This window comes from Oncorhynchus tshawytscha, linkage group LG30, assembly GCF_018296145.1.
Source record: "Oncorhynchus tshawytscha isolate Ot180627B linkage group LG30, Otsh_v2.0, whole genome shotgun sequence".
Lineage (NCBI taxonomy): Eukaryota > Metazoa > Chordata > Actinopteri > Salmoniformes > Salmonidae > Oncorhynchus > Oncorhynchus tshawytscha.
In genome coordinates, this window is record NC_056458.1 from 16,826,822 (window position 1) to 16,854,500 (window position 27,679).

At 43.7% G+C, this 27,679-nt stretch overlaps 1 protein-coding gene across 1 annotated transcript in view; it reads right to left on the reverse strand.

Moving 5' to 3' along the window:
- The window catches only part of LOC112228668 (cGMP-dependent 3',5'-cyclic phosphodiesterase), a 53,723-nt gene extending 26,044 nt beyond the window's left edge, over positions 1 to 27,679 (reverse strand). The window contains exon 1 of the mRNA XM_024394198.2: positions 27,376 to 27,679. Within this exon, the coding sequence (XP_024249966.1) occupies positions 27,376 to 27,480 (105 nt within the window). The 5' untranslated portion in view covers positions 27,481 to 27,679. The remainder of the gene's footprint in view (positions 1 to 27,375) is intronic.

The following is a 27,679-nucleotide window of genomic DNA, read 5'->3' on the forward strand; positions in this document are numbered from 1 at the left end:
GTCAGGCTGTATCACCGCCTGGTACGGCAACTGCTCCGCCCACAACCGTAAGGCTCTCCAGAGGGTAATGAGGTCTGCACAATGCATCACCGGGGGCAAACTACCTGCCCTCCAGGACACCTACAACACCCGATGTCACAGGAAGGCCAAAAAGATCATCAAGGACAACAACCACCCGAGGCACTGCCTGTTCACCCCGCTTATCATCCAGAAGGCGGGGTCAGAACAGGTGCATCAAAGCGGGGACCGAGAGACTGAAAAACTATCAAGGCCATCAGACTGTTAAACAGCCACCACTAGCACAGAGAGGCGGCAGCCTACCTACAGACTTGATATCATTGGCCACTTTATTAAATGGAACACTAGTCACTTTATTAATGCCACTTTAAGAATGTTTACATATCTCACATTACTCATCTCATATGTATATACTGTATACTGTATCATTCACTATCTATTCTTTACTATCTATTGCATCTTAGCCGCTCTGTCACTGCTCATCCATATATTTAATACTTACATTGTAATATATTCTCATCCCATTCCTTTACTAGATTGTGTGTATTAGGTTTTGTTGTGGAATTTGTTAGATATTACCTGTTAGATACTGCTGCATTGTCTGTCGGGTCTATAAGCATAAGCATTTCGCTACACTCGCAATAATGCCTACTAACCATGTGTATGTGACCAATACAATTTTAGAATTTTTTTTATAAAGTGTATGGCGATTTGTTAGCTCAATTCGCTTAGCACATTTGCGAACTTAAAATCTTTAACAAAGATGTGAATATACATGAAGCTGACAGAAATCACAGTTTGTATTAAGGAAAGCATGTGCTAAACACTTGAAAACAACATGTACCAACTTACAGACGTATCTTTCCAAGGCCAAAACGGGAGCAGATGAGAAATCTAAATAAGAACGATCTAAATGAAAATATCACTTCATTTTTTTAACCAATAGAAAATGAACTCAACAATACAGTGTGAAAATAAGCACATTAATACATCAAATATATATAACTAACCCGTATGTGATTAAATCTTTCACTAGATGGCAACTTCAACTTGAACTGCTGTTCCACCATGACAAAGATTATTTTAAAATAATAGAAGGAGAAATATGTAAAACAGTGGTCACCAACCGGTCAATCCGGATCTCCAAGACATTCCTAGTCTATCACCTAACATTTCTGTAAAAAAAAAAAAAACAGCGATAAAGCCTTGCGTTCCTATTTTGTTTTATTAGTTTCACGTGGTTGGTGGTACTGTAGGTGTACTTGATTCAGCAAGTAATGCAACAAAGTATCTATTACCGGTGTGATCATATACCTATTTTTATATATATATATACAGTACCAGTCAAAAGTTTGGACACAGCTATTCATTCAAGGGTTTTTCTTAGTTTTTTAAAACTATTTTCTACATTGTAGAATAATAGTGAAGACATCAAAACTATGAAATAACATATGGAATCATGTAGTAACCAAAAAAGTGTTAAACAAACCTAAATATATTTTATATTTCAGATTCTTCAAAGTAGCCAGCTTTGCACACACTTGGCCAGATTTTCTCAACCAGATTCATGAGGTAGTCACCTGGAATGCATTTAAATTAACAGGTGTGCGATGTTAAAAGGCAATTTGTGGAATTTCTTTACATCTTAATGCGTTTGAACCAATCAGTTGTGTTGTGACAAGTTAGGGGTGGTATACAGAAGATAGCCCTATTTGGTAAAATACCAAGTACATATTATAGCAAGAACAGCTCAAATAAGCAAAGAGAAACAACAGTCCATCATTACTTTAAAACATGAAGGTCAGTCGATACGGAAAATTTCTAAAACTTTTAAAGTTTCTTCAAGTGCAGTTGTAAAAACCATCAAGCGCTATGATGAAACTGGCTCTCATGAGGACCGCCAGAGGAAAGGTAGACCCAGAGTTACCTCTGCTGCAGAGGATAAGTTCATTAGAGTTAACTGCACTTCAGATTGCAGCCCAAATAAATGCTTCACAGAGTTCAAGTAACAGACATATCTCAACATCAACTGTTCGGAGGAGACTGAGTGAATCAGGCCTTCATTGTCGAATTGCTGCAAAGGAACCACTACTAGAGGACACCAATAATAAGAATATACTTTCTTGGGCCAAGAAACATGAGCAATGGACAATAGACTGGTGGAAATCTGTCCTTTGGACTGATGAGTCAAAATTTGCGATTTTTGGTTCCAACCACTGTGTCTTTGTGAGAAGCAGAATAGGTGAATGGATGATCTCTGCATGTGTGGTTCCCACCGTGAAGCATGGAGAAGGAGGTGTGATAGCGTGGGGTGCTTTGCTGGGGACACTGTCAGTGATTTATTTAGAATTCAAGGCACACTTGACCAGCATGTAATGCTGCAGAATGCTGTGATAGCCGTCATCCCATCTGTTTTGCGCTTAGTGGGACTATCATTTGTTTTTCAACAGGGCAATGACCCAACACACCTTCAGGCTGTGTAAGGGCTATTTGACCAAGAAGGAGAGTGATGGAGTGTTGCATCAAATGACCTGGCCTCCACAATCACCCTATTATTCTACAATGTAGAAAATAGTACAAATAAAGAAAAACCCTTGAGTGAGTAGGTGTAATCCAAACCTTTGACTGGTAGTGTATATATAATACATTTTTACACACTCAATATTTCTTTGTTGTAAATGTTTTGGCGCCAAACTGGTGGCAGTTGTGAAAAAAGTCTATATTTGGCAAAGTTAATTGAAAATAAGTCAATTGAAAATAATGCCATTGTCAATTAGATGCTATTTTCATTAATTAGGTTATTTTCTCTTGAACCATATGGTCAATTCAGTAGAATTATGGACACATAAATACTATATATGAATACACTTTTTAAAAGTTATTCAAGTATAAATTTCCAAAGTTACCATAGATTACCTGTTAATTACCAAAATGACTGAAGATTCCAGTAACTTTAGTAAATGACCGGTAGCTTTGCAACCCTAAACCAGAGTGAGTTAAGGCACAGTGCACTATTCAGACCCCTTGACTTTGTCCACATTTTGTTATGTTACATCCTTAATCTAAAATGAATCAAGTAAAAACATTTCCTCATCAATCTACACACAATACCCCATAATGACAAAGCAAAAACATTATTTACATAAGTATTCAGACCCTTTACTATGAGACTCGAAATTGAGCTCAGGTGCATCCTGTTTCTACAACTTTATTGGAGCCCACCTGTGGTAAATTCAATTGATTGGACATGATTTGAAAAGGCACACACCTATCTATATAAGGTCCCACAGTTGAAATTGCATGTCAGAGCAATAACCAAGCCACGAGGTCAAAGGAATTGTCCGTAGAGCTCCAAGACAGGATTGTGTCGAGGCACAGATCTTGGGAAGGGTACCAAAAAATGTCTGCAGCATTGATGGTCCCCAAGAACACAGTGGCCTGCATCATTCTTAAATGGAAGACGTTTGGAACCACCCAGACTCTTCCTAGAGCTACCCCAGTAGGGTGGGTGTGTGGAGGGAGGGAGGGAGGGAGGGAGGATGTGGAGCGGAGCACCCATTGCATCTGGAGTCATGTGTCTGCTGGGTGAATTGATCTATGCTAAAGGTCACAGTAACCTTACGGAGAATATAAGCACTGAGTAATCACATCACCTGGAAAGAATAGGACTCCACCTACACTATATGGCAGGCCTCTCTGCTTTACAATACAGTCCTGCTTCAACTCCTGAGCTGCCTCATCTGAGGTAATTGACGTCTGACTTTCGACCTGTGGCTACGGCAGGCCAGCCTGGAGGTTACCTCTGTCCGAGTTTGAGCAGAATTGAAGTCTCTCATAGATAGCATAAACACTATCATTGCTGGAAAACAAATTTCAAATCATTCATGAAAGAGGTAGAGCGAATAAAAAAACTCCATTCATCTCAACACATTCACGTCAAAGCCTAATCATATTTATTGACTGCTGCTACTAGAGACTGAGTTGGATGGTAGAGGTGTCGGATGAAACAATTTTAACACAAGACCATGCGGTGACAGAGAGGGATCCCATTTGTTAAAAAAGACTAAGTTAGGATGAGAGAGAAAGAGAGAGAGAGAGAGCCTGTTGTCATGACGTTGGCCTGGGGGTAGGTTTATGACAGTCATAAATACCTCTTTTCCTCTCTCTACCCTACTGATGTTACATTTGCAAACCCCTTGGTTAACATAGATTCTGGGAACATCAGAATGTGGGGGAAATGAACTATATTCTGGTAATCCGACCAATGGAACATATGCGGTGGTACTTAATGAATACGATGTCAGTTCGGTTGTCATCTGAGACATTCTCATCAATGATAAGATGGCATAAACTCTACAGTGAAAAGTCGACACATCAGAGTTATCAGATTCACATGGAATTGTTGTTCAATTTAAATGTTTGAATATGAAATTATTTGTGATGGGATGAAATGTGATTTTAGCTTCTAAAATGTGAGATTTGGGTTTTCATAAGATAGGGCTCTGCTTAATCAGTGGCCCACCCCTGTGAAGGGACATGGGCTATAAAACTTTTCAAACACGCCCTCCTCTCCCTTCCTATATAAAGCCTTGACGACAATATAACCTCCTGTTCCGAGGATGTGAGGACGATGGTCCGATGTCAGAATGCTTCAGATAATAACTACAGAATGAAGCCAACATCAGCGTGAGCTTTGGATGCGAATGGTATGAACTTTGAACTCTTATTCACTACAGTGATACCTCCTAGCCGTTGAGTTAGCAACAGCAGCTGCAAACGAGGGTTAGGAAGGAACAGACAGAGTATCCCGTCTATCACACAACGACGTTACTACAACGTATTCAATTGACCACCAGAGACATTCTTCAAAGGACTCGGTTTGGCAACACGGCCTTCCATCTACCACCAACCTACCGAAGTGCAGCTCAGAGTAAATATTTATTGCATTTTCCGTTTCCAAATGGGCGGTAATTTAGAATGCATGAGATACTGTATTTACGATAGCACGGCTTCACCCTTTGTTCCTCCGTCTTCCCGCTCTTTCACTCAAACCCAGACCCTGTTCTTTTGTGTAACAAGCTGTCATATCTGTTCCGCCCGCTAGGGACGTTTTCCTTTATGACGTAATTTGTAATCAAGTTATGATTAATTATGTGTATGTGTAATTCTGTGTGATTAGTTAGGTATTCACTAAATAAATAATTAAACCCAGTTTTGTATTGCTGATTCAACTTGTTAGCCAAGGTTCGTGAAGATAACCAAGAATTTACAACTTTCAAATGAGACTGAATTAAGGTGATGATTAATATTGACTGCTATTGATGTAAAATATTACTAGGTCTTTAAGAGTTTATTCGGAAGATAACAGCTCTATAAATATTATTTTGTGGTGGCACGACTCTCTAGTTAATTACATTTACATGATTAGCTCAATCAGGTAATATTAATTACGGATAAATTATTTTATAGAATAGCATGTCATATCACTTAATCCGGCATAGCCAAAGACACGACACTGTCCAGTATTATATACATGGCTATGATAATATAATTTTAGAGTTATTTGAGTGCATTACACCTATATCTAAATACGCCATCAGGAGGATAAACAAGGAAACAAGGGGAAATTCACCATACCACAGTCTGCCTACGTAGGATACTAGCTTAATCCACTGGGAAGTTGTAAACCAGATGTATAATGTATACGTGGTGAAAGACCTCTTCCATCACATACAGACAATAACAGTGGCACACAGACATGCCAAAACCTTGCCACCATCCTCATTGGGAATGTCAACACTATGACTCTGGCCTGTATTCATTTGCTTGCCAGATGCACTCATCCCTGGACATCAAACACTTGTCTTTTACCCTTTGACAGGTAGCTTACACTCACAAACTGCTTTTCATCAGCCACAGTTTATTACACATAGCGTTATCTGCTGCTAAAATGTTAGTGTTAATATGGGGTGTTGAGACCTTTTGGTTCAGCATTATGCCATTGGAGGACTGCCTGAAATCACTGGGATTGAGTAATCTGAGGGTGTTCCTATAGAAATAGCATAGTAGTAAAAGCATAAGTAGCTCATTTGAATGGTGTTCAGCCTCATTCCATGTGAATAAAATATCATTGTGAGAGAATGTACTGTGGATACATACAGAACCAGTCAAAAGTTTGGACACACCTACTCCTTCAAGGATTTTTCTATATTTTTACTAATTTCTACATTGTAGAATAATAGTGGAGACATCAAAACTATGAAATAACACATATGGAATCATGTAGTAACCAAAAAGTGTTAAACAAATAAAATACATTTTGAGTCTTCAAAGTAGCCACCCTTTGCCTTGATGACAGCTTTGCACACTCTTGGCATTCTCTCAACCAGCTTCACCTGGAATGCTTTTCCAACAGTCTTAAAGGAGTTCCCACATATGCTGAGCACTTGTTGGCTGCTTTTCCTTCATTCTGCGGTCCAACTCATCCCAAACCATCTCATTTGGGTTGAGGTCGCGTGATTGTGGAGACCAGGTAATCTGATGCAGCACTCCATCACTCTCCTTCTTGGTCAAATAGCCCTTACACAGCCTGAAGGTGTGTTGGGTCATTGTCCTGTTGAAAAACAAATGATAGTCCCACTAAGCGCAAAACAGATGGGATGGCGTATCGCTGCAGAATGCTGTGGTAGCCATGCTGGTTAAGTGTGTCTTGAATTCTAAATAAATCACTGACAGTGTCACCAGCAAAGCACCCCCACACCATCACACCCCCTCCTCCATTCTTTACAGTGGGAACCACATCTGCAGAGAACATCAATTCACCTACTCCGCGTCTCACAAAGACATGGTGGTTGGAAACAAAAATCTCAAGTTTGGACTCAAAGGACAGATTTCCACCAGTCTAATGTCCATTACTCGTGTTTCTTGGCCCAAGCAAGTCTCTTCTTCTTGTTTGTGTCCTTTAGTAGTGGTTTCTTTGCAGCAATTTGACCATGAAGGCCTGATTCACTCAGTCTCCTCTGAACAGTTGATGTTGAGATGTGTCTGTTACTTGAACTCTATGAAGCATTTATTTGGGCTACAATTTCTGAGGCTGGTAACTCTAATGATCTTATCCTCTGCAGCAGAGGTAACTCTGGGTCTTCCTCTCCTGTGACTGTCCTCATGACAACAAGTTTCATCATAACGCTTGATGGTTTTTGCGACTGCACTTGAAGAAACTTTAAAAGTTCTTGAAATTTTCCGGATTGATTGACCTTTATGTCTTAATGTAATGATGGACTGTCATTTCTCTTTGCTTATTTGAGCTGCTTCTTTTCCAATATATGGACTTGGTCTTTTACCAAATAGGGCTATCTTCTTTATACCACCCCTACCTTATCACAACATAAGTGATTGGCTCAAACACATTAATAAGTAAAGAAATACCACAAATTACCTTTTAACAAGGCACACCTGTTAATTAAAATGGATTCCAGGTGACTACCTTGTGAAGCTGGTTGAGAGAAGAGTGTGCCACGTGTGTGCAAGGCTGTCATCAAGGCAAAAGGTGACTACTTTGAAGAATCTGAAATATAAAGCATATTTTGATTTGTTTAACACTTTTTGGGTTTACTACATGATTCCATATGTGTCATTTCATAGTTTTGATGTCTTCACTATTATTATACAATGTAGAAAATAGTCAAAATAAATAAAAACCCTGGAATGTTTCAGTGTGTCCTGACCTTTGACTGGTACAGTATACTGTAAATATCAGTCCTCGAGCGATGCAGAGTTAGGAACTTTATCTTAACGGGGAAGTCTGAATGTATGTAAACAACATTGTAGAGGGCTTAATGGGAAGACAGAAGAGAGGTGTACTGTCACGAACGTTGTCAGGAAAATTACTGGACCAAGGTGCAGCGTGGTAAGCGTACATTTCTTTTTATTTTGAATGTCGCCAACAAAAACAACCATGACGCTTATTAGGGCTATACAGGCCACTAACAAAGTCAACTACCCACAACTAAGGTGGCAAAACAGGCTGCCTAAGTATGATTCCCAATCAGAGACAAAGATAGACAGCTGCCTCTGATTGGGAACCACACTCGGCCAAACACGCAGGACTACAAAACATAGAATGCCCACCCCACATCACACCCTGACCTAACCAAATAGAGAAATAAAATGGCTCTCTATGGTCAGGGTGTGACATGTACACAGTGAGACAGGACATTAGAGTGCCTCTAGCCTCCACTGTCGTCAGAAAAACATTGTTTGTTGCTGTCTGTAAACAGCAGAGGGGTTTGAGGGTAAAGACCAGGGGTCTGACAGATGGTTGCTGATGTAAATTGGTCCATATTGATTTGCAGCATGCTAGTTGTGACCCAGAAATACCTTCCCTATTTTTACCCCATTAAATGCGCACACAGTACGTCAGAGAACTGACAGTGACAGTCAAAAACACCGAGCGCTGTCCTCACCCTAACTGTGCTTTGACGAGCAGCTCAAATGCCAACGCCAGCCTCCCAGCAGGCCTGTCTCCATCAGCAAACAAGGCTCTGGAGGATCATAGTTAGAGCTGAGCATCACCCACGTAGAAAGGCACCCCACTGACAAGTGCTGTGTAGAGACAGCTACGCATCACAGAGATAAGAGTCCACTGTGGCATCACTAATGGGCAGAGACATCATGGGGCTCTGTGGTCAACAACATCCCTGACTATCTCTGAAGATTAGCTGCCTTGATGCCTTGCACAGACACAGGCCTGCCTGCCTGTCTGTCTGTCAGTTTGCATAGAAGATCAACTGAAACTGTCAGAGGACTCATGGGAGGATGCTGTGGACATATTCAGCAATTACAGTGCTGAGTGGGAAGAAGAGAAGTCGCTGATATAAGTTCTACACAAATAAAATGAAGTGTTTCGTAACACTAAAATTAGTGTCAAATGAGCTACCACCACCTTAAACATAAACTTTGCTGGAGTATTTAAACATATGGTTGTGAGGGTATTGGGACAGATTTAAGGTGTACTGAAACATTCATCCTGAGGTGTTCTGAAACATGACATGGTGTTTTGTAACACCAAATAATCAAAAAATGTGCAGCACCTTGTCAGAGACTGGGAGCACGAACACTGAGAAGGTTGAAAACACTATTTGAGTTTTGAGTTCTGTTTAGTGCAGAATTAGATCCCTTCTCTTTTGGTGCTGTTTCCTCTTTCTAAAGCTTCTAAACACTATTGTGGTGTTTTACATCCTGTCTAGTGCAGAGTTAGATCCTGTCTTCTGGAGTTTCCAAATACTGTAAATGGGAGTCCCTTTCTCAGTGTATATTCCCTGACCTTATATGGTGCATTTACAAACTCATCAGTAATTCCAAAAGGTCAAAAATGTTAATTATTATGCTCAAACAAAGGACACCAGAAAATGTATTAATTGGTTTTCACAAAACTCAGTTTGTCCAGAATAATAACTAATGAGTACAAAATTACTTTTCAATAAATCATTTTGAAGCTTCAAATGCTTTATATTTCATTGACAAATTATCAAATGAAAACATTAACAAATCTAAAATGTTTATATTGATAAAGTAAGACAGTTCAAAGATCTGTGATGTATTTATCATATTAACATCCTTAAAAAAATACAGGCAATGACTGCTAGAAGTAACACTTATACAAAACTTGTACATAACTTCAGCCCAGGGCTCAATACGATCGCTCAATACAATCCACCAAATCAAATTGTATTGGTCACATACACATGTTGAGCAGATGTTATTGTGTAGCGAAATGCTTGTGTTTCTAGCTCCGACAGTGCAGTAATATCTAACAAGTAATATCTAACACCTTCACAACATATACCCAATACACACAAATCTAAGTAAAGGGAATTGAGAATATATAAACATGTGGATGAGCAATGTCAGGTGGCAGGGTAGCCTAGTGGTTAGAGTGTTAGACTAGGAACTGGAAGGTTGCAAGTTCAAACCCCCAAGCTGACAAGGTACAAATCTGTCATTCTGCCCCTGAACAGGCAGTTAACCTACTGTTCCTAGGCCGTCATTGAAAATAAGAATTTGTTCTTAACTGACTTGCCTAGTTAAATAAAGGTAAAATAATAATAATTTTTTAAAAAAGACTAAGATACAGTTGAATAGAATAGAATACAGTATATACTGTACATATGAGATGAGTAATGCAAAATATGTAAACATTATTAAAGTGACTAGTGTTCCATTTATTAAAGTGGCCAGTGACACTTTATGCTAATGTATTGACCTGAGTCTTTATATTCAGATGATGTCCAGGATGGAACAGGGCCCTGATCGACCATTACCGCTGCAGTCTGTGCGAGGACGTCCTTAGGAAGTTGGCCTGCAGAGACACCACCCTCACATTCGACCAGCTGGTGGACCTGTCCATCCGGCTGGACGACCTGCTGGCTACCCGCGGACGTTCAGATCGGGGTCTGGTGGTTCCATCCTCCCGCACCCCTTCTCCAATACCCATGGAGCTGGGAGGGGCGGTATGCAGGGAGACTGGAGGGGGTTCCAGCTCGTGCACCATCTGTGGCCGCAGAGGTCACACTGCCGGTCGGTGCCAGGTTGGTTCCTAAGGGGATCGAGGCAACAGGTAGGGCGCTCTGGCATCACCCCAGGTGAGCCGGCACCATTCTCACCCAGAGCCCTCTGTTGCACATATGTTTGTGTATGTCACTTTCCCTGAGTTTTCCCCGCATTCCCAGCATAAGGCGCTCGTCGATTCAGGCTCGGCTGAGAATTTTATTGATAGAGCGTTAGCTCATAGTTTAGGGATCCCCATTGTTCCCATGGATGTGCCCTTCCCCGTTCACACCTTAGATAGTCGACCATTAGGGTTGTAGTATGATCTAAAATAAAGACGCGCAACCACGAGGTTCTGGCTCCAGCCTGTTTATTAACCTAACCCTTGCATGTCCTACATAGGTACGGATGCCCCCAAGGGACATCATACTACATCTTCGCCTCTCCCATTAACAAGAACTCAACATGCATAACCACCGAAGCATAACTGAAATACAATTTGGAAACCAGTATTATTCTCTATGCTACTTCCCATCCTGAAACAGTATGAAAGCATTAAATCACACAGTATGAACATTAACTTAGGTACAGTCTCTTTGCTGGGTATGTTCCCCAGCAGTATGTTATCTCTTCACGTAACATAGTCTTTCAGCCACTCTGGTGGCTTCACATCCCTTTTTGGGCACGCTTGTGGCTCTGTGAGCATTCTCTCTCCTTCACCCTCTTTTTGTGCATTTTCTGTGGCCTCGGTCTGTGTGGCTGGTAGATCTGGAAGAGCTCTGAGGTGTGTTTTGTTCCTTCGTACCTCTTCTGAGCCTGTGTCCACCACATAGGAGTGTGGGGCATCCGCTTTCCTCAGCACTATTGCTGGTGTCTTTGAGTTTGTAATCACACGCGTTGACCTTCGGTCAGCTCTGGCTTCTCCTTAGCACGGTGTCTCCGATTAAAGTCTCCAGTTTGCGTTTGTTTCAGACGTTTGTCCCTCTCAGCGAAGGCCTTTCTGTTAGGCCATCTGGGTTTGAGCTGAGCCGGCGAGACAGGCAATGGGGAACGCAGCCTCCTGCCCATCAGGAGCTCGGCAGGTGACGGCCCATGATGCAGTGGTGTAACTCTGTAAGCTAACAGAGCCCTGTATGGATCCTTGTTCTTTTTCAGCAGTCCCTTGACTGTTTTCACAGCTCTCTCTGCCTCACCATTACTCTGTGCATGGTAGGGGCTACTGGTCACATGTATGAAGTCATATTCTGCGGCAAAAGCAGAAAAGGAGCTCGCAGAGAACTGGGGAGCGTTATCTGTAACCAGGACCTCAGCGACCCCTTGCCTGGAAAAAATAGACTTTAATCCATTGATAACACCAGCTGATGTGGTTATGGGTGTCTTTGCTATTTCAATGTATCTTGAGTAGTAATCTACCACTAGCAGATAAGTGTCATTTTTCCAATAGAACATATCCGCCCCTACCTTTTGCCATGGCCGTTTTGGCAGCTCCGTTGCCATCATTGGCTCCGGATGACAAGGTTGACATTTTGTACAGACCTCACACTAGGCCCTAGCTTGGCAATCTGAGTACTCAGACCAAGCCACCACACTGACTGTTGAGCCCTCAGTCTGCATTTGGTTATCCCCATGTGTCCATCATGCACTCTGTCTAGCATTTCTGGTTGTAGAGTCTCTGGGATAACTATCTGTAGTCCTTTCATGAGAAGGTCTCCATTACAGTGGAAGTCACTTTGGTGCACCCAATAGGGCTTCAGCAGCTGAGGCAGTTCCTCCTGCCTGGGCCATCCCTTTTTGCACTACTGCACTATCTGTTGGCAGATGTGGTCTCGTTGTTGCTCCTCTGCAATCTGCTGCAGTTTGGTCTGAGATGCAGGTAGACTGTCCCTTATTGCATTAATGGACACCTGTACCTCACCCTCTAGACATTGCTCCTCCTCTGATAATGGACGTTTAATTGGGGCCCTGGAGAGTGCATCTGCTGTGATCAGTGCCTTCCCTGGCACATACACCATCTTGTAGGTGAACCTCAGTAATCTGAGGCGAAAGCGCAGAACTCTGGGAGGCAAGTCGTCCAGTGCTTTTGTCCCTAACAGAGCCAACAGTGGTTTGTGGTCAGTCTCTGCTGTAAACTGCAGGCCAATAAGGTATTGGCTGAGCCTTTCACATGCCCATGCGATAGCCAACGCCTCCTTCTCCACTTGAGCATATCTTTGCTCTGTGTCGGATAAGCTTCTGGAGATGTATGCTATTGGACGCCACTCCATGTTGTCCTGCATCTGTGTGAGGACCGCCCCTAGCCCAAAGGATGATGCATCTGCTGATACTTTTGTCTTAGCGTGGGGACGGTACTGGGCCAGCACTCTCTGTGAGGCCAGATCTCCTTTGATTTTGTCAAACGCTACCTGTTGCATGTGACACCATGACCAGTCATTCTCTTTGGCTAATAAGTCTCTCGGAGGTTTGGTTGTATCTGAGAACTGTGGGAGGAACTTACCCACATATGTGGCCATGCCTAAGAAGGTCCTGACTTCAGCCACATTCTGGGGTCTGGGCATATCTGTGATGGCGCTGATCTTCTCTGGGTCCGGCTCTATTCCAGCTGCACTGATTTTGTGTCCCAAGAACAAGACTTCTGATTGTGCAAAAGTGCATTTTTCATTGAGTGTCAGGCCAGTCTCCTGGAGTCGGGTCAGAACTGCTGTGAGCCTTACATCATGTTCTGCTCTGTCCCTTCCGCACACGAGCACATCGTCCGTGTGGACTATGACGCCACTCAGCCCCTCCAACAGCTGGGACATGCGTCTTTGGAAATGCTCAGGACCGGACGCGATTCCAAATGGCAAAACATTAAAACAGTACCGGCCAAACGGTGTTATAAACGTTGTGAGTGCCCTACTCTCTGATGACAGCGGTATCTGCCAGAAACCTGAGCGGGCATCCAGCTTTGTGAAGACTTGTGAGCCATCCAACTGAGCCAGTGACTGCTCCACTGATGGTAAGATGTGTCTCTCTCTGCAGAGTGCCTCATTCAATTTAGTCATGTCCACACAGATCCTTATTTCCCCATTGGCTTTTGGGACCACCACCATCCCTGCACACCCGTCTGTGGGACTCTCTATTTTAGACACCGCCCCAATGTCTTCCATCCTCCCCAACTCTTCCTTTTACTCTGGCCAATAAAGGGATAGGCACCCGGCGGGGGGTGGTAAGGGCATAGGGGACAGCATCCTCTTTCAGGCGGATTTTGTAGTCACCTTCTATCCTTCCTAGACCAGAAAACACTTTTGGGAATTTCTTTTTGAAAACCTCACCTGGGTCCTCCAGTTCGCTCACTCTCTCAATGAGTTGCAATGCTTCAATTGCTGGCAGCCCCAGCAACGGTCTGGCTAGAGAGTCAATGACGAAGACAGGCTGGATGGCACTTTTGTCTTTACTCTCCAGTTTGATCACCAAGTGCCCTACCACTGGTAAAATGTTATTACTGGGCCCGTACAGTTTTTTGTTTGTAGAGAGCAAAGGGCCATCTCTGCTATAGCTATACAGCCTAGTTGGGATAGCTGTCACTGCTGCCCCAGTGTCTAGTTTAAATGACACAACCTCCCCATTGAGTTTAATGTCTGAATGCCAGCCAGTATTGTTTCCCTTTACTTCTCCCAGCAAGATGCTGTCCTGCTGTACCTCCTCTGAAACCTCATGCATTTGCTTTAATCGACAGACGGCTGAAAAGTGTCCTCTCCTGCATTCAGCATCCTTTGCTGGGCAATCTTTCCATCTGTGGAAAGGGGATTTCCCACATTTGCGACAAACATTTGAACTAGCTGCTGGTGCTGTCTGTGATTGTTTTCTCCACGTCTGTTTCTGTTTTGTGTTCCCCTCCGTTGTTTTAGCTCTGTATGAAAATGCATGTATTTCCTCACTCTCTTCGTTCTGCAAGGAGTTGCTGTCGCGCAGTATCGTCTGCTGTCTATTTACTGTCTCACTCTGCCTAACCTGGTTTACAGCTTTGGACAAGGTAAGCTGGGAATCCAACTAACTTTTCAGAAAGTGATATATTCCTTATTCCGACTACAATCCGATCTTGGATCAGCTCTTCCCTGAGCGCGCCAAACTGACAATGTTCTGCTAGTTTGTGAACAGCTGTGATAAAACTGTCGGTGGTTTCACCCTGCTCCTGTTTGCGCATATTAAACATAGCTCTCTCAAAAATCATGTTGTCTCCCTACAAAATGCGTTTCAAAGCAGTCTTTAACGGCACTGTAGTTAAGTTTCTCTCCCTCGGTCAACGTTGAAGCATTTAATATATCCTCGGCTTCATCACCCATAGAGTAGATCAGTGTATTAACTTGAAATGCCTCATTTTTCACGTTTAAGCCTGATGCTACCCTGTACCTTTCAAAGCGCCCGATCCATTTCGGCCAGTTTTGAATGTCCATACAAACAAAATTCTCCGGGGACTAATGCGAAATCTGTCAGCACTAGCCACTGGCCTGTCCGTGTTTGCGCCAGAGCCCGTTGAACTTGGAGTCGCAAACCCTGAAATCCCGCCAGCTTCTTCCTCTTGCAACATGTTGCTTAGCAGTAGCTTAGTCCTTGCTCGTTAGCTAGCAAAATAATGATCTCCAACACTGTGCCCTCCCTGCTTTGAAACAGCCTGAATGTATGATTTACTTGGTACTTCCTTCACGTTTATGTGAATTTTAAAACCACTTCTGACACCATGTAGTATGATCTAAAATAAAGACGCGTGACCACGAGGTTCTAGCTCCAGCCTGTTTATTAACCTAACCCTTGCATGTCCTACATAGGTATGGATGCCCCCAAGGGTTGATTAGGGAGGTCACCGCTCCTTTGGGCATGGTGACGCAGGGGGGTCACAAGGAGAGAATTAGTCTCTTCCTTATTGACTCCTGTGTTTCCCGTGGTGCTAGGCCTACCCTGGTTAGCTTGTCATAACCCCACTGTTTCTTGGCCACAGAGTGCTCTCACGGGGTGGTCGCGAAAGTGCTCAGGTAGGCGTTTAGGTGTTTCCGTTGGTGCTACTACAGTGGAGAGTCCAGACCAGGTCTCCACTGTGCGCATTCCCCCTGAATATCCTGATTTGGCTCACGCCTTCTACCCACTACCACTCATCGCCACAGTGATTGAGTCAATGCACGTGGCGCGCTTCTTCGCTAAACTAGATCTCAGGAGCGCTTACAACCTGGTGCGTATCCAGGAGGGAGACGAGTGGAAGACGGCTTTTAGTACCACCTCAGGGCACTATGAGTACCTCGTCATGCCGTACAGGTTGATGAATGCGCCATCAGCCTTCCAAGCCTTTGTAGACGAGATGTTCAGGGACCTGCACGGGCAGGGTGTAGTGGTGTATATTGATGACATTTTGATATATGTGTCCCTGGTGCGCAGGGTGCTTGGTCGCCTATTGGAGCATGACCTGTAGGTCAAGGCTGAGAAATGCCTGTTCTTCCAACAGTCCATCTCCTTCCTAGGGTATCGCATTTCCACCTCAGGGGTGGAGATGGAGAGTGACCGCATTTCAGCCATGTGTAATTGGCCGACTCCCACCACGGTAAAGGAGGTGCAGTGGTTCTTAGGGTTTGCCAACTACTACCGGAGGTTTATCCGGGGTTTTGGTCAGGTAGCGGCTCCCATTTCTTCACTGCTGAAGGGGGGCCCGGTGCGCTTGCAGTGGTCAGCTGAGGCGGACAGGGCTTTTAGTCACCTGAGGGCTCTGTTTACCTCGGCTCCCGTGCTGGCCCATCGGATCCCTCTTTGGCATTCATAGTGGAGGTGGACACGTCCAAGGCTGGGATAGGAGCCGTGCTCTCTCAGCGCTCGGAGTACGCCACCGAAGCTCCGCCCCTGTTCCTTATATCTTTAAGAAGCTCAGCGAAACTATGAAGTGGGGGACCGGGAGCTTTTGGCTGTCGTCAAGGCCTTGAAGGCGTGAGACATTGGCTTGAGGGGGCTAGACACCCTTTTCTCATCTGGACTGACCACCGAAATCTGGAGTACATCCGAGCAGCGGGGAGACTGAACCCTCGCCAGGCAAGGTGGGCCATGTTTTTCACCCGTTTTGTGTTCACCCTTTCCTACAGACCAGGCTCCCAGAACGTGAAGGAAGACTCATTGTCCCGGCTGTATGACACAGAGGAGCGGCCCATGTATCCCACTCTCATACTCCCCGCCTCCTGCCTGGTGGCGCTGGTAGTGTGGGAGCTGGACACAGACATTGAGCAGGCTTTACGTGCAGAGCCAGCTCCTGTTCAGTGTCCCGCTGGGCGTCTGTACGTCCCATCTGCTGTTCGTGACTGGTTGATCTATTGGGCCCACAAGTCACCCTCCTCTGGTCATCCTGGGATCGGTCAGACAGTGTGCTGTTTGAGCGGGAGGTACTGGTGGCCCACCTTGGCTAAGGACGTGAGGGTTTATGTTTCCTCCTGCTCAGTGTGCGCCCAGTGTAAGGCTCCTAGGCACCTGCCCAGAGGTAAGCTACACCCCTTACCCGTTCCACAGTGGCCTTGGTCGCACCTGTCAGTGGATTTTCTGACTGATATTCCACACTCACAGGGTAACACCGCAATCCTGGTTGTTGTGGATCGTTTCTCTAAGTCCTGTCATCTCCTCCCAATGCCCGGTCTCCCTACGCGGAGGCCTTGTTTACACATGTCTTCCGGCACTACGGGGTGCCTGAGGATATAGTGTCTGATCGGGGTCCCCAGTTCACGTCTAGGGTCTGGAAGGCGTTCATGGAATGTCTGGGGTTCTCGGTCAGCCTTCAGGGTTTCACCCCGAGAGTAATGGGCAGGTGGAGAGAGTGAACCAGGATGTGGGCAGGTTTCTGTGGTCCTATTGCCAGGACCGGCTGGGGTAGTGGGTGGCGTTCGTGCCCTGGGCCGAGATGGCACAGAACTCGCTTTGCCACTCCTCCACTAACCTCTCTCCCTTCCAGTGCGTACTGGGGTACCAGCCGGTTCTGGCCCCTTGGCATCAGTCAGACCGAGGTTCCTGCGGTGGACGACTGGTTCAGGCGTGCGGAGGAGACATGGGAAGCTGTCCATGTTCACCTTCAGTAGGCCGTGACGTGCCAAAAGGAGAACGCAGATCGCCACCGCAGTGAGGCCCTGGTGTTCGCACCGGGGGACCGGGTCTGGCTCTCATCCCGAAACCTGCCCCTCCGCCTGCCCTGTCGGAAGCTGGGTCCGCGGTTTGTCGGTAATTGTTTCTTGTAGTGCTTATGCATGGTATGCTGGTATTTACCGGGTTTTGTTTGACCCATTTATTGTATTGTTCTGTTGATGGTGGTTTATGGATATTAAACCACACCGTTGTAAATCAGTTTTCGCACTACTGTGCCTGACTTCTCTGCCGCCAGTACGCACCTCACTCAGTATGTTTTTCTGCAGGGAGACATAAATTACTAACAATAACAAATAATAATGATAGGACATAAATATATAATTAGGTTCTCAATATTGTAATATTAATAAATTACAATATGAATTTACAATTATGAAACATATCAATAGCAATATTCAAAATGCATACATGATTAAGCTATGCAAATATAGCAACAAGATAACAATATGAATTGTCAATAGTATGATGCAATAACATGGTGTGGTATTGAGGCCAATGCTAGAGCAGGCTAAATTGGCAGTGGTTATTTACATACATACATCAAACAATAGATACAGCTTATAAAGTTAGTAGGCAAACAAGCCGGCAGTATTAACTAAAAAGCAGGCCTTAATTTAAAACAGGTGCACAAAAGGTGCAAGCAAGGATTTGGCAATTAATAACTACATGTAGCATCATGAAAACTGATCAATGAATTAAAATGGCTGTTTGACTTGGATTATTAGCATTGGTGGCTGAAATGCTACACAAATCAAATATTCTTATTGAGTGAATTCCTTTACCGTTTCCTTTCTCAATTTGATAACATTGTACTCACGTTTTCATTGACACATACATGGATTGTTGTGGACAGTTTTATCTGAGCATCGAAGATTTTCTATTATATTGACAAGATAGTCGTGTTACTATTAACAATGGAAAAACATGTCCTCGAAGATGGAAGGCAGGCGGGAGGAGGCAAGATCAGGTGGGACCACCTAGTCAATGAGAGGGCAGATATGTGTGTCCACAACAGGCAATTGAGATAGATAGAGGACTCATCTTTATGTCTGTGCCATTGAGGCTATCTCCATTTTAAAGTTTTGCTCCCAACTTATAGGAATCCCCACCCAGTTGACTACTTTAAAATGGTGGAAGCCCTGAATGACAATGTCCATGCTAAAATGAGCAATGATGAGTATCTATGACAACAAGCACAATTCCGATATAAAGTTGCTTTGGGGTAAGTTGACAAAATGCTACATGCGTCTTCTTATGTCAGTGCATTTGTAATAACCTAACCATTATAAAACTTATATTCGATTAAATAAGCTTCACGAAGCAAGTTAACAAGTCCCCCCAAAAACAGACCAAAACACTCTCTCATTGACCTCCATACAAAAATTATTATTATTATTTTCGTATTATTATTTTCGTGGACAGATTTTGGAGGGAGGTTGGTCAAGCGCATAACGTGAATGTCTAGCAACCCAAAGGTTGGGTGTTCGAATATCATCATGGGCAGATTTAGCAACTTTGCAACTACCTAAAAAAAAATCTACTTTGCAACTACTTAGCATGTTAGCTAACCCTTTCCCTAACCGTAACCATTTAACCTAACACCTAACCGTAACCATTTAACCTAACTCCTAACCCTAACCTTAACCCTTTAACTACTTAGCTACTGTAGCATGTTACCTAACCCTAACTTTAACCACTAACCCTAATCCCTAAACCTAACTTTCACCCCTAACCCTAATCTTAACCCTTAGCCTAGCTAACGTTAGCCACCTAGCTAGCTTAGCTAATGTAATGTACACATACGTCATGAAGAAAGAAAATCGTGTAATACACAATGGACTTTTTTGTGTGCTTGTCATGAATTTCAAAAAGTAATTTGTGTCTTTTTCACAATAAGCTGTTGTGTGTTGAATTCTGAACAGCATGGCAGCACAATGGTTGAAATTGACATGTTTGCCTTAATCTAAACATTTGTATTCTGATATGGTGGACCAAGTTTCTCATACGGTATGTGGCTGTGTGGTTGTGGGTAAAATTTCAAATACAGTGGGGCAAAAAAGTATTTAGTCAGCCACCAATTGTGCAAGTTCTCCCACTTAAAAATATGAGAGGCCTGTAATTTTCATCATAGGTACACTTCAACTATGACAGACAAAATGAAAAAAAAAAATCCAAAAATCACATTGAAGGATTTTTAATGAATTTATTTGCAAATTATGGTGGAAAATAAGTATTTGGTCATTTGATTGTATGGGAGACAGTCTGCCAAAACATAATTTTTATGTTTTAATGTTGCCTTTTAAATGCACTGAAACACCAAAAGTGTTTTCCCAACACTCACTTAAGAACACAATTATTCAGATTAAAGAACCAATTTGGGTGTTTCAGAGTACTTCCAGTCTATTTTTAAATACATTCAGTGTATCATAACATTTACATTGGGTTTACATTAAAACAGCAGATCTCACCATAGGCGCACTACTTTTTATGGTTTTACTACACAATGATGGTGTTGTGAGTCTTTCTATTTTAACAGTGTACACTCCCAAAACAAGAAAACAGACAGACCAGTTAAAAGATTGTAATACAAGGGTGGGTTGGAAAGGTTATGATTATAATTGCCCAAATGAGGTAGCCTTGTAATTACAAGACTGTGCAGTGAACATTCATGTAAACTTGTAAGATTGAGAGGCTTGCGAGGCTAGAAATGAGGCTGAGAACAGATTAATCCATTGCTCTGTTGACTTACTGGGATACTTCAAAACATAATCAATATATAGTAAGCCCTTTCATGAGTAAATACATGTTTGCTCTCAGGGTTTGATACCCAGTTCAATCACAAATAGATATCTCATGTGTAAGTGGCCCTCATGCTAATATCCTTGCTTCTGTGCTATACAAACGGTCCTTCCCTAGACAATGAGCTCTATCCTGTAGGGAGAGTCATAATAACAGCCTGTCAGCCAGTCATGGATAATTAAGTGTTGATTTCACCTTGCCCGGTGGGACCCCAGGGACTGAGGATGCTATCACCGTCTGACTATCACTGTTTATAAAACTAATAATATCCCTCATCACACTGACCGCTGCATTTCAACCAGCCACTGTTTACCATGAATAAAGCTAAAATAAACACAATCGCCCATGCAGACACACATAAACACTGAGCCAACGCTGCTTTCTTATCTGACCGCTATGAACGCCCTCTAGCCAAACAAGTTTCCTCAGCACAGCAATAAGGACCAGGCTAATGATGCAGACAGTCAATATGGAAGAGGAGGGGCAGCTTCTACACTAAATGTACCAGAAAGAGAGAAGGACGACATTAAACAAGTTTTAAAAAGCTGAAATAAATTACAAAAAACATTACCAACACTGAAAGTTAACAAAAATGTAACTTTTTTTTAATACACTTCTGTGGCTGTAAAAGAGCTGGATCTAGTCTTTGGGGTTAAAAGAAGAAAAAAAATAGATACAGTACCAGTCAAAAGTTTGAACACACCTTTCATATATGAGATTCTTCAATGTAGCCACCCAATACCTTGATGACAGCTTTGCACACTCTTGGCATTCTCTTAACCAGCTTCATGATGTAGTTACCTGGAATGCATTTCAATTAACAGGTGTGCGATGTTAAAAGGCAATTTGTGGAATTTCTTTCCTTCTTAATACATTTGAGCCAATCAGTTGTGTTGTGACAAGGAAGGGGTGGTATACCGAAGTTACCCCTGTTTGGTAAAAGACCAAGTCCATAGTATGGCAAGAACAGCTCAAATAAGCAAAAATAATTGACAGTCTATCATTGCTTTAAGACATGAAGGTCAGTCAATACGGAAAATGTAAAGAACTTGGAAGTTTCTTCAAGTGCAGTCGCAAAAACCATGAAGAGCTATGATGAAACTGGCTCTCATGAGGCCTGCCATAGGAAAGGAAGACCCAGAGTTACCTCTGCTGCAGAGGATAAGTTCATTAGAGTTACCAGCCTCAGAAATTGCAGCTCAAATAAATGCTTCAGAGTTCAAGTAACAGACACATCTCAACATCAACTGATTGGAAGAGACTGAGTGAATCAGGCCTTTATGGTCGAATTGCTGCAAAGAAAAAACTACTAAAGGACAGCAATAAGAAGAAAAGACTTGCTTGGGCCAAGAAACACGAGCAACGGACTTTAGTGGTGGAAATCTGTCCTTTGGTCTGATGAGAGCAAATGTGAGATTTTTGTTTCCAACCACCGTTTCTTTGTGAGACGCGGAGTAGGTGAACGGATGATCTCCGCATGTGTGGTTCCCACCGTGATTTATGGAGGAGGAGGTGTGATGGTGTTGGGGTGCTTTGCTGGTAACACTGTCAGTAATTTATTTAGAATTCAAGGCACACTTAACCAGCATGACTACTGCTGCATACTGCAGCGATACGCCATCCCATCTGGTTTGCGCTTAGTGGGACTCATTTGTTTTTCAACAGGACAATGAACAAAAACAAACCTCCAGGCTGTGTAAGGGCTATTTGATCAAGAAGGAGAATGATGGTTTTGCATCACCCAACCTCAACCCAATTAAGATGGTTTGGGATGAGTCGGACCTACTTCCGGCGCCGACAGAGATGGCCGCCTCGCTTCGCGTTCCTAGGAAACTATGCAGTTTTTGTTTTTTTTTTACGTGTTATTTCTTACACTAGTACCCCAGGTCATCTTAGGTTTCTTTACATACAGCCGACAAGAACTACTGAATATAAGATCAGCGTCAACTCACCATCAGTACGACCAAGAATATGTTTTTCGCGATGCGGATCCTGAGTTCTGCCTTACAACCAGTGTAACCGAGTGGATCACATGCAGCGACCAAAAAAAAAAAAAACGACTCAGAAAAAGAGGGAAACGAAGCGGTCTTCTGGTCAGACTCCGGAGACGGGCACATCGTGCACCACTCCCCAGCATTCTTCTTGCCAATGTCCAGTCTCTTGACAACAAGGTTGATGAAATCCGAGCAAGGGTAGCATTCCAGAGGGACATCAGAGACTGTAACGTTCTCTGCTTCACGGAAACATGGCTCACTGGAGAGATGCAATCCGAAGCGGTGCAGCCAGCGGGTTTCTCCACGCATCGCGCCGACAGAAACAAACATCTCTCTGGTAAGAAGACGGGCGGGGGCGTATGTCTTATGGCCAACGTGACATGGTGTGATGAAGGAAACATACAGGAACTCAAATCCTTCTGTTCACCTGATTTAGAATTCCTCACAATCAAATGTAGACCGCATTATCTACCAAGAGAATTCTCTTCGATTATAATCACAGCCGTATATATCCCCCCAAGCAGACACATCGATGGCTCTGAACGAACTTTATTTAACTCTCTGCAAACTGGAAACGATTTATCCGGAGGCTGCATTCATTGTAGCTGGGGATTTTAACAAGGCTAATCTGAAAACAAGACTCCCTAAATTTTATCAGCATATTGATTGCGCAACCAGGGGTGGAAAGACCCTGGATCATTGTTACTCTAACTTCCGCGACGCATATAAGGCCCTGCCCCGCCCCCTTTCGGAAAAGCTGACCACGACTCCATTTTGTTGATCCCTGCCTACAGACAGAAACTAAAACAAGAAGCTCCCACGCTGAGGTCTGTCCAACGCTGGTCCGACCAAGCTGACTCCACACTCCAAGACTGCTTCCATCACGTGACTGGGAGATGTTTCGTCAGACGTCAGACAACAACATTGACGAATACGCTGATACGGTGTGCGAGTTCATTAGAACGTGCGTTGAAGATGTCGTTCCCATAGCAACGATTAAAACATTCCCTAACCAGAAACCGTGGATTGATGGCAGCATTCGTGTGAAACTGAAGGCACGAACCACTGCTTTTAATCAGGGCAAGGTGTCTGGTAACATGACTGAATACAAACAGTGCAGCTATTCCTCCGCAAGGCTATCAAACAAGCTAAGCGCCAGTACAGAGACAAAGTAGAATCTCAATTCAACGGCTCAGACACAAGAGGTATGTGGCAGGGTCTACAGTCAATCACGGACTACAGGAAGAAACCCAGCCCAGTCATGGACCAGGATGTCTTGCTCCCAGGCAGACTAAATAACTTTTTTGCCCGCTTTGAGGACAATACAGTGCCACTGACACGGCCTGCAACGGAATCATGCGGTCTCTCCTTCACTGCAGCCGAAGTGAGTAAGACATTTAAACGTGTTAACCCTCGCAAGGCTGCAGGCCCAGACGGCATCCCCAGCCGCGCTCAGAGCATGCGCAGACCAGCTGGCCGGTGTGTTTACGGACATATTCAACCAATCCCTATACCAGTCTGCTGTTCCCACATGCTTCAAGAGGGCCACCATTGTTCCTGTTCCCAAGAAAGCTAAGGTAACTGAGCTAAACGACTACCGCCCCGTAGCACTCACATCCGTCATCATGAAGTGCTTTGAGAGACTAGTCAAGGACCATATCACCTCCACCCTACCTGACACCCTTGACCCACTCCAATTTGCTTACCGCCCAAATAGGTCCACAGACGATGCAATCTCAACCACACTGCACACTGCCCTAACCCATCTGGACAAGAGGAATACCTATGTGAGAATGCTGTTCATCGACTACAGCTCGGCATTCAACACCATAGTACCCTCCAAGCTCGTCATCAAGCTCGAGACCCTGGGTCTCGACCCCGCCCTGTGCAACTGGGTACTGGACTTCCTGACGGGCCGCCCCCAGGTGGTGAGGGTAGGCAACAACATCTCCTCCCCGCTGATCCTCAACACTGGGGCCCCACAAGGGTGCGTTCTGAGCCCCCTCCTGTACTCCCTGTTCACCCACGACTGCGTGGCCATGCACGCTCCAACTCAATCATCAAGTTTGCGGACGACACAACAGTGGTAGGCTTGATTACCAACAACGACGAGACGGCCTACAGGGAGGAGGTGAGGGCCCTCGGAGTGTGGTGTCAGGAAAATAACCTCACACTCAACGTCAACAAAACTAAGGAGATGATTGTGGACTTCAGGAAACAGCAGAGGGAACACCCCCATCCACATCGATGGAACAGTAGTGGAGAGGGTAGCAAGTTTTAAGTTCCTCGGCATACACATCACAGACAAACTGAATTGGTCCACTCACACAGACAGCATCGTGAGGAAGGCGCAGCAGCGCCTCTTCAACCTCAGGAGGCTGAAGAAATTCGGCTTGTCACCAAAAGCACTCACAAACTTCTACAGATGCACAATCGAGAGCATCCTGCGGGCTGTATCACCGCCTGGTATGGCAACTGCACCGCCCTCAACCGTAAGGCTCTCCAGAGGGTAGTGAGGTCTGCACAACGCATCACCGGGGGCAAACTACCTGCCCTCCAGGACACCTACACAACCCGATGCTACAGGAAGGCCATAAAGATCATCAAGGACATCAACCACCCGAGCCACTGCCTGTTCACCCCGCTGTCATCCAGAAGGCGAGGTCAGTACAGGTGCATCAAAGCTGGGACCGAGAGACTGAAAAACAGCTTCTATCTCAAGGCCATCAGACTGTTAAACAGCCACCACCAACATTGAGTGGCTACTGCCAACACACTGTCAATGACACTGACTCTACTCCAGCCACTTTAATCATGGGAATTGATGGGAAATGATGTAAATATATCACTAGCCACTTTAAACAATGCTACCTTATATAATGTTACTTACCCTACATTGTTCATCTCATATGCATACGTTGATACTGTACTCTATATCATCGACTGCATCCTTATGTAATACATGTATCACTAGCCACTTTAACTATGCCACTTGGTTTACATACTTATCTCATATGTATATACTGTACTCGATATCATCTACTGTATCTTGCCTATGCTGCTCTGTACCATCACTCATTCATATATCCTTATGTACATATTCTTTATCCCCTTACACTGTGTATAAGACAGTAGTTTTTTTTGGAATTGTTAGTTAGATTACTTGCTCGTTATTACTGCATTGTCGGAACTAGAAGCACAAGCATTTCGCTACACTCGCATTAACATCTGCTAACCATGTGTATGTGACAAATAAAATTTGATTTGATTTGATTTGATTTGACCACAGAGTGAAGGAAAAGCAGTCAACAATTGCTCAGCATATGTGGGAACTCCTTCAAGACTGTTGGAAAAGCATTCCAGGTGAAGCTGGTTGAGAGAATGCCAAGAGTGTGCAAAGCTGTCATCAAGGCTTTGGGTGGCTACTTTGAACAATCTCAAATATAAAATATATTTTGATTTGTTTAACACTTTTTTTGGTTACTGCATAATTTCATATGTGCTATTTCATAGTTTGTCTTCACTATTATTCTACAATGTAGAACATAAAGAAAACCCCTGCAATGATTAGGTGTGTCCAAACTTTTGATTGGTTCTGTACATTTGGTGTTGGGGGCCCCCTGATGGTCTCCCCCATAGATTTAGGAATTAGAAAACTAGAATGGCAATGAAACTTATAATGATGGGATAAAGGTCAGCCATTTTGGTCAGGGAGTTGTTCAACCATGGTTTGCCAGTGCTGTGATAAGATATTGTGCCATTATGACAACATTCCATTAAAACAATGCAGTCAATCCACAGCCATACACTGGCTGGAATCAGTAGATGACAGGACTTAGACAAGTACTGATATTGTATCATATAATAACTCTCAGCTTTCCAAGAATACAAAAATGTGGACATTAATGGTCTTTGTTTTACTTTCCTGCATAAGTCAAATCTGGATTATGCCTCTACTGCCATTTATTCCAATTAGACTGGGTTGGATTTCTCCCTGACCAATATGGCTGCCATTTTCACCCCATTCTGGAATTTTGAGGGTTTATTACATAGCCTCTCTAGTATTTGAATAGGACTTCTATGGTAGGTCCCCTCCCTGAACAGTCGTAAAAATATAATAACAATTGCTGTAACACTGCAAAATGTTCTCTCAGCATCATGGCAACGTGTAGAATAGCAGGAAAATAGCTTTAGAAATGCTCAATTATCTCTGCCTCATTGCAAAATGTGTAGAATAGCATGGGATTAGCTATAAAACTGCACGTGTTCCTCTCTGCCCCATGGCAGTATGTGTAGAATTGCAGGAAATTAGCTTAAAAATGCACGACTCTTTTAGAATCATTGCAAAACATGTAGAATAGCATGAGATTAACTATAAAACTGCAAATTGTTATCCTTACACAGTGGCAAAATGTGTAGAATTTTAGGGGGGGGGGGGCCCTAACAGGTGGCTATCGTACCTCTGACACACAGACTAAGACACAGATACACAAACGCTCCACATTGCCACCAGTAAAACATGAACCATTTGGTTGAATCGGAAAGTCCACCTGCATTTGACAAGTCTAAACAGCACAGCCATACCAGAGGCCTCTACCAATCAGCTGAGCATGGAAATTATAAACACTTCCAACTCTGAGCTGGTGGGAATCATCTTTCTCTCACATAGATTTACTCACCACTGCATGCAATGGATTTTAGTTGAAACATTATAAAAAAGAAGAAACCAGCACACTGCTCTTGACTGACAGCTGTCACTATGGTGACTGATCATATCTCTAAGAGACTGACATAAGCCAGTCCTTAAGTTTGTGGAGTATAGATACTTGTGGCAGGAGACAGACGGTGTGAGGCTGGGACAGATAAGGAGTCTTACCTGTACGGAGTTTGAGTACGCCCCTCTCTCCTCCACTGGCGGGAACACCTGCCGTCCTGCTCCCCTGAAGAAGCGAAACAGGGCAATAAGAACCCACCGCAGCATAATGCCTGTGTTTCTATTGCTTCCTCCTATTTCTCTGTCTCTTTTCCTTTATCCCTGTGTTTCGTTTTCTATTTGTCTCTGTCCTTCAGCCACTAATAATATATTTCTATCAGTCTCTTTGGCTCTCTTCATCTATTCTCAGTACATAAACAAGCCTACACATTTCTGTGCATGCTCCAGGCTTCTCTCTCGGTCTAAC